We start from the raw sequence: 8,423 nt of genomic DNA, 5'->3' as shown, positions 1-8,423 counted from the left end.
TGAGTGAGTGAGTGAGTGAGTGTGCGTGCGTGCGTGAGTGTGTGTGTGTGTGCGTGCGCGCGCGTGAGTATGTAAGCGTGAGTGTGTGCGTGTGTGCGTGCGCGCATGTGAGTATAAGCGTGAGTGAGTGTGTGAGTGAGTGTGAGTGTGCGTGCACGAAAATATCCATATTCAAAACGTAATAATCATTTTAATGTAGCTTGCGCTCACTGTTGTACATTGGAAACAGTTCCGGGCGGATGACGTATGAGTTCAGCTTTGCGCATGCGCCGGTGAGTTTCGTGAAAACCAACGTTTGTTAACAGGAGCAAAGGAAGCAAAGTTTCCTTACTTTAGCAAAGGAAAACCAGTCTCCTCTTGGCTTATATCGAAATCCTCCGACATTCTTCTTTACAAATCCTCGTTTTGTACTTCTACTAAGTGACCGGTGTTTTGTTTTGATCTCTCCGCTGCGCTTCCGCGTGCTTCACTTCTGAGCGGCGCATGAGCAATGCTGACCTCATACGTCATCCTCCCGGAGCTGCTTCCGTGTAGGGCCTTAACGGTCTAACACACACAGCACGACTTCTTTGAAACTGGTATTCACACACTGACATCACATCAGTCTTTATTTAATTCGCCCTCCTTGTCAAATGAAGCTGCTGATGTGACGAGAGTCTTGATTTCAGGAGTGTCAGTGTGCTGTTGTGTAGGATCTGTGCTGTGTGTGTTGTGTGCAGGTCAAAGTAAAGCTCTTCCTGCAGTGAGGGCTCCTGTCAAGGGTTCAGTGTCTGCCAGCCACACGCCGAGCCCAGAGAGTCTGAGAGATGAGGACACACAGAGAGACTCCAGAGCTCTCGCTGTAAGACACTCACGTCACTGACACTGACTCCACACACTCACACCACGCTTTTGAATATCAAAGCCATGTTTTGCTAGATTCTTTCACCTGACTAAACTGCAACATTAACATTAACATTAGCAAACTGACAAACAGTTAATAAACACATGATCAAGTCTGTACTGACTGAATTTTAAAAACACAGATGGATAGTTTAACAGTCTTTGGTGTGCGTGCATGCGTATGTGTGTGTGTGTGTGTGTGTGTGTGTGTGTGTGTGTGTGTGTGTGTGTGTGTGTGTGAAGGATGAGCATGCGTTACAGCAGCGCTCTGAGTATCTGAAGCAGCAGAGAGATAAACTGCAGGCCCTGAAGAGAGATCAGACCCAGAAGAGCCCGGCTGACGCTCCTCCTGCGGCCCCGGAGCCCAAACCCACTGCACAGGTATCACACACTCACTCAATTCCTGCCTCAGCTGCAGACTGTGAATATAAACACCAGAGACACTTCCCCTAAAACAGCTGTGTTTATATATTGTGTCTGCGCTGCTCTTCTCTCTCATGTGTAGCGACACGTATGGCGTTATTTTAATGACAGATGTCAAAAGCTCCTCCTGCGGCCCCGGAGCCCAAACCCACTGCACAGGTATCACACACTCACTCAATTCCTGCCTCAGCTGCAGACTGTGAATATAAACACCAGAGACACTTCCCCTAAAACAGCCGTGTTTATATATTGTGTCTGCGCTGCTCTTCTCTCTCATGTGTAGCGACACGTATGGCGTTATTTTAATGACAAATGTCAAAAGCGCATTATTGTAGCGTGAAAGCACATTAATATAATGCGCGAATCTCTCCGCTCGCACGTGGATTTCCTTTGCTCTCGCACAAAACCAGACGCACTTAAAGCATGTCTCTCCTCTCAAGCTGTGTCCTTTCTGTGCACTCGCAAATTTCTCTGTGCTCATGCGCTAGATATCCATTCTTTTCACACCTGAATTAAACGTTGTCAAAAGTTAGATTTCAAAGATGGATCTGTAATTTCTTTCCAGTTTAATAATATTTAGCAATGTTAATGAAATGTAGCCTATAGAAATGGCTAGGAATTGAGTGCTTGGGTACATATGTGAGCCTGGAGCACAAAACCAGTCATAAGTGTCAATTTTTCAAAACTGAGAAAAGCTGAATAATCTGAAATAAGCTTTTCATTGATGTATGGTTTGTTAGGATAGGACAATATTTGAAAATCTGGAATCTGAGGGTGCAAAAAAATCTAAATATTGAGAAAATCATCTTTAAAGTTGTCCAAATGAAGTTCTTAGCAATGCATATTACTAATCAAAAATGAAGTTTTGATATATTTACGGTAGGAAATGTACAAAATATCTTCATGGAACATGATCTTTACTTAATATCCTAATGATTTTTGGCATAAAAGAAAAATGTATAATTTTGACCCATACAATGTATTGTTGGCTATTGCTACAAATATACCCCAGCGACTTAACACTGCTTTTGTGCTCCAGGGTCATATATAACCTCTGTCCAAATCATCCACGCACCCAACTCATTTCTAATATTTGATTATTATGACTAAAACTGGAAAGAAATTACAGATCCAATGTTTAATTCAGGTTTGAAAAGAATGGATATCTAGCGCATGAGCACAGAGAGATTTGCGAGTGCACAGACAGGACACAGCTTGAGAGGAGAGACATGCTTTAAGTGTGTCTGGTTTTGTGCGAGACAAAGGAAATCCACGTGCGAGCGGAGAGATTCGCGCATTATATTAATGTGCTTTCACGCTACAATAATGCGCTTTTGACATTTGTCATAAAATAACGCCATCACACGCAGTTGGAATGTCAAACCCGCAGAGGTTTCTACACATGGGAAGATCTGACAGCAGAAAATATCTAGGTTTTTCACTTGAACATCATTAAATGGTTCTGAATTGGTGCTGGGAAAAAGAATATGCTGTTTTTTCCCTCACTGCCTCATTTTGGCTGGTCTTATGAAACACTTTTGATACAGTGATTTGAAAAGCACCAATAATTTGCTACCATGTTGGTCTTGGGATTTCTGCTTTTCTGCAGTCTCGTTATAGTGTCAGTTGATGAAAAGAGCAAAATTAACCAGTTTTCTCCTACAATTAACATGAACTGATAACATCTCAGGAAATTTAGTTTAGTGTTCCATGAGTCTTTTTGGGACAGATGAATGTGTTGTAATTTGTCTGATAATTTGCAGGGGGGGGTTTTTCTAATTGTTGATTCCTTATTCATTTCAGGAATCAGTATGCCAATATACAGAATTCATGATTACGTTTAAATTTTAATGTTAGCATTTAATCTCACCTAACATGATTTTGCAATTAATGGCAGCTGGACATGAGCACAGAGAGATTTGCGAGTGCACAGACAGGACACAGCTTGAGAGGAGAGACATGCTTTAAGTGCGTCTGGTTTTGTGCGAGAGCAAAGGAAATCCACGTGCGAGCGGAGAGATTCGCGCATTATATTAATGTGCTTTCACGCTACAATAATGCGCTTTTGACATCTGTCATTAAAATAACGCCATCACACGCAGTTGGAATGTCAAACCCACAGAGGTTTCTACACATGGGAAGATCTGACAGCAGAAAATATCTAGGTTTTTCACTTGAACATCATTAAATGGTTCTGAATTGGTGCTGGGAAAAAGAATATGCTGTTTTTTCCCTCACCATTTTGGCTGGTCTTATGAAACACTTTTGATACAGTGATTTGAAAAGCACCAATAATTTGCTACCATGTTGGTCTTGGGATTTCTGCTTTTCTGCAGTCTCGTTATAGTGTCAGTTGATGAAAAGAGCAAAATTAACCAGTTTTCTCCTACAATTAACATGAACTGATAACATCTCAGGAAATTTAGTTTAGTGTTCCATGAGTCTTTTTGGGACAGATGAATGTGTTGTAATTTGTCTGATAATTTGCAGGGGGGGGTTTTTCTAATTGTTGATTCCTTATTCATTTCAGGAATCAGTATGCCAATATACAGAATTCATGATTACGTTTAAATTTTAATGTTAGCATTTAATCTCACCTAACATGATTTTGCAATTAATGGCAGCTGGAAATAATAATTTTAATAATCATTTCTTTTCAAGGAAATATCTGTTGAAGAGAAGAAGAAATTGCAGAAAAGAAAACATCTGGCAGAGAAGCTCAAAGAAGAAGTCATCAAGAAATGAAGTCGTCTCTGTGATCGTAGAGCGGGAAACAGAGTTTTACTGTGGCTAAACACAGAAAAGAAAGACATGGATGAATACAATTTTGTATATTGTTTAATTAATACTTTTTTATGTACCTGTAGGGCTGCCAATCACAAATTAGTCGGTGATCTCACATTACTTTATATAAACTCCAACAGCTGTGGCGCTGAGAGATCGATAGTCATCAGACGTGTCTGTAGCAGCAGTGAATTACACCGGTCAGAGGCAATGGACTTGTGTCAGACATGTTGACCTCCATGTTTGTGTGCCCAAATCTCTTTGCATGATCAGTTTATTGACACAGTGAATGCAGTGTTTGTACGTCTGTCTGTCTGTTTGTTTCTGCAACATGTTAAAATCTTTACTTACTGAATTATTGTTATGCATTATGTATTGTTTAATTAATACTTTTTTATGTACCTGTAGGGCTGCCAATCACAAATTAGTCGGTGATCTCACATTACTTTATATAAACTCCAACAGCTGTGGCGCTGAGAGATCGATAGTCATCAGACGTGTCTGTAGCAGCAGTGAATTACACCGGTCAGAGGCAATGGACTTGTGTCAGACATGTTGACCTCCATGTTTGTGTGCCCAAATCTCTTGCATGATCAGTTTATTGACACAGTGAATGCAGTGTTTGTACATCCGTCTGTCTGTCTGTTTGTTTCTGCAACATGTTAAAATCTTTACTTACTGGATTATTGTTATGCATTATGGGGACACTCACATACTATACATATACTCATATATATGCTCATGTTTTACTATGTAATTTCATGAAGTGTGCACAGATGTTTGATGAAATTACCAAATAAAGGATCATTTGTAGTCATTAGAAAGAAAAGTGTTCTTCATGTGTACCATATATTGTGTTTTATACAATAGTGTCTGTGCAGTCAAGTCAAAATATTGCCAAATATCAAGTGTTCACGCTGATTGTTATGGGCAGAGTGAAGTAATTAACGGTGGAAACAGAAGCCAGGTCCGGTGTAACTCAAGCTCAAAATTAATTCATTTCATTTAAAAGCATTAAAAAATATATAGAGTTTGTGTTTTTAATGTATATAAATGCTAAATGTAATTTTTTGCATTTTCAGCGTCTCTATACAGACTTTAAGAGCACCCATAGCACTAGCAGTGTAGCTACTGGTAACCACTGCTTTAAGAAAAACTTTTGGCGTTAGTAGTCTATACCGATTAGAAAGGCATCAATATTTTTATGATCACAAAGCTACTTTCTCAAAATATCTTGAACATTTTTCTTGCCTAAAAACATGTATGAGATACTCATTACATGTTTAATTCTGTGCATTTAATCAGCTGTTTGTTTCCAGGCCTGGTCCTGCGGGAGTGCTAGAGGATGCCAAGCACTCTCAAATGAAAGCAGGAGCAAAGCTGTAATAATAGGATACTGGCAAAACATATTTGGGGAACACTCCAGTTAGGGTTGGGAATCGAAACTCTATTCCAATTCCAGAATCGGACACTTGTTGTAAAATTTAAATTTAAATTCCGCCTATCGATTGCTGTGTGTGCATCTTTTATTTTTAGGTGGTTAAAAACATTTATTTGTCTTTGAATCATTCATTCAAAAACACTGATTCATCCAGTAATGAAACAAGTCAATCTTGAGTGAGTCATTGAATCATTCATTCAAGAGATTCATTCAAAAACACTGATTCATCCAGTAATGAAACAAGTCAATCTTGAGTGAGTCATTGAATCATTCATTCAAGAGATTCATTCAAAAACACTGATTCATCCAGTAATGAAACAAGTCAATCTTGAGTGAGTCATTGAATCATTCATTCAAGAGATTCATTCAAAAACACTGATTCATCCAGTAATGAAACAAGTCAATCTTGAGTGAGTCATTGAATCATTCATTCAAGAGATTCATTCAAAAACACTGATTCATCCAGTAATGAAACGAGTAAATCTTGAGTGAGTCATTGAATCATTCATTCAAGAGATTCATTCAAAAACACTGATTCATCCAGTAATGAAACAAGTAAATCTTGAGCGAGTCATTGAATCATTCCATGCAGAAACTCCATGAGATTTTGTTTACTTCTCTAATGTTTTTTCTCCAGAATTGTGAGAGAACTACAACCTCCATTTATAAAAAACAAAAAAAGTCTCAATTTATCCAGAATCGTGCAGCTATATTTTGCACACAAACAGCTCTTAATCGAGTCCAGTTTTTATGCAGCCGGCTGATTTTTGTTCACCGTATTCAGCAGCAATTAAATGTTTTGCAAAATGAGACACAGAATAAATATGTTTGATAACTAAATGTTTAACTTTAACGACATTGGAATCAAAACTGGGAATCGATAAGAATCGGAATCGATGAGCAGAATCGGAATCAGAACTGGAATTGATCAAATTCAAACGATACCCAACCCTAACTCCAGTGTGTATAGAGAATGGGAATGTGTCGCCACAGCGCAATGCTTTGTGGGAAGTAGAGACTGGGTAGTAATTAATGTAGATATTTTATATTATTTTACGTTTATGTTTTTCCACTTAATGGTTAAGGCTTACTTTATCATCAATTGCCATAGCCCGGCCATAGTGCTTTTTCTGCACTAGAAACGGTAAAGTGTTGATTTACCATCTGTGAAAAGTTGTATTTTGCCGTTTTGTTAAAATCTTTTGTGGCCAAAATAGTGACATGCACAGAATCATATATTCATCTCAATTACTGATTGTTTTTTGTTTTTCACGCCCAACATTCTTGCACACATACAAACACAGCAAACATAGTGGCTACCCCTCCTCCCCAATTAACTTTTGTGGAACCTGAGGCTCCTCCAGACATCTCAACTCCAGTATGGCCACCAGCAACCTCTGATGCCTCCAAAACCTCCTCCACCTTGTGTTCCCACATTCTATAATATCCCCACTCCATTCAGCCTTGTGCATTCTGGGCCCCATATGTTAATATCCTCTCCTGCTCTGGCTGGCAGCACTCCTGTGGAAACCTGTGGGCACCGCGAGCGGCTAACATGCAACTTTGCACTTCATCTGAACATGAAAGTCTTTCCTCACTTGTACAACATGGCCTGCCCAGCATTTCACCAACTCCTGGAAGGAGAAATCCAACAGTTTACTGCTCAGGTACAAGGGAACTGGGATATTCTATTTGAAAAAAAACTGAATGATCTTACCCAGGATGTTCATTCAGTTCAGTTCTTCCCACCACAAGAGTCAAATTGCTTAATGTGCTGCAAAAGTGGAGGATAATAAGAGTCAACTTGTTACTGTGTTGACCACTGCTAAACAACTAGAGGAGTCCGAATTAGACAAACTGACCAAAGAATGAAAAAAATGATCACAGATGAACTCCAAAAGGTGGAATCTACCTCGGTGTCGGAAGTAGATTTCATGGAGGATCAACTCCGGTCAGAGGTTCAGCAGGACATCAGAGCTGTTCAACACACACTACGCCAAACAAGTCATGATCCCAGCAGCACCATTACTTCAACCCTGCCATCCGAGCCTACTCCAGTGATTCCTCCAACTTTTTCAACCCCTCTTCCAACATCTGTGGTTATGGTTAGGGTATATCAAAAGGAACTTTTCCCACATTTGGAAGGCCATCAGAAGATGCAGACCCACTACTTAACTAGTGTTGACGCAGATATGCTTGGTGTATCATTTATTTCTAAGAAGGATGTCCATTCTCTTTTAAAGTACTCATTAAATTCTTTGTCTTGAAGCAAGGATGTATTCATTCTCCATCTTTGTTTGATTTTAGCATGTTTTTTATTGCTGAGCATAAGCGTGATTGGTGCGTGGTCTGAAATAATAATTGGATTTATTTTTGTGTCTGTTATGTCTTGAATGATGGAATTGCTTGCTAGGAAGAAATCTATGCGCGAGTATGATTTATGCACCGGTGAAAAATAAGTGTAATCTCTTGCTATGGGATTGTTTAGTCTCCAGGTATCGCTAAATCCAAGTTCATTCATACTGTTTTATTGTATCTGTGGAGTCCCATGTTTTAGTGTGATTCGTATTATTTGATTTTGTACGACATCAGTTAATTCTCAGCACATAAGAGCAGCCCGGAAAATGGAGCGCAGCTGGAGGAAAACAAAACTAGAGGTATTTCGTATTGCTTGGCGGGAAAGTACCCTATATTTAGCCTCTCATCAAAAAACCACAACTTGATCCTAGAGATTTAGTTAATTACAGACCGATCTCGAATCTCCCTTTTCTGTCCAAGATACTAAAAAAGGTAGTATCCTCACAATTATATTCCTTCTTAGAGAAAAATGGTATCTGTGAGGATTTCCAGTCAGGATTTAGACCGTATCATAGTACTGAGACTGCTCTAATTA

General features: G+C 39.3%; 1 protein-coding gene across 3 annotated transcripts in view; it reads left to right on the top strand.

Moving 5' to 3' along the window:
- Nucleotides 1–4,463, top strand: part of cfap36 (cilia and flagella associated protein 36) — a 16,679-nt gene extending 12,216 nt beyond the window's left edge. For 2 of the 3 annotated variants that reach the window (XM_016495015.1, XM_016495017.1), the window contains exons 8-10: nucleotides 720–841; nucleotides 1,126–1,263; nucleotides 3,967–4,463. In XM_016495015.1, the coding sequence (XP_016350501.1) occupies nucleotides 720–841; nucleotides 1,126–1,263; nucleotides 3,967–4,050 (344 nt within the window). In that variant the 3' untranslated portion in view covers nucleotides 4,051–4,463. The remainder of the gene's footprint in view (nucleotides 1–719; nucleotides 842–1,125; nucleotides 1,264–3,966) is intronic. The other variant, XM_016495016.1, reaches the window with a different exon arrangement.
- Nucleotides 4,464–8,423: the final 3,960 nt, after the last annotated feature.

Source organism: Sinocyclocheilus anshuiensis, unplaced genomic scaffold (assembly GCF_001515605.1).
Source record: "Sinocyclocheilus anshuiensis isolate Anshui unplaced genomic scaffold, SAMN03320099.WGS_v1.1 scaffold518, whole genome shotgun sequence".
Taxonomy (NCBI): domain Eukaryota; kingdom Metazoa; phylum Chordata; class Actinopteri; order Cypriniformes; family Cyprinidae; genus Sinocyclocheilus; species Sinocyclocheilus anshuiensis.
The sequence above is the reverse complement of the archived record's forward strand: the minus strand, read 5'-3'. Positions and strand labels throughout refer to the sequence as shown.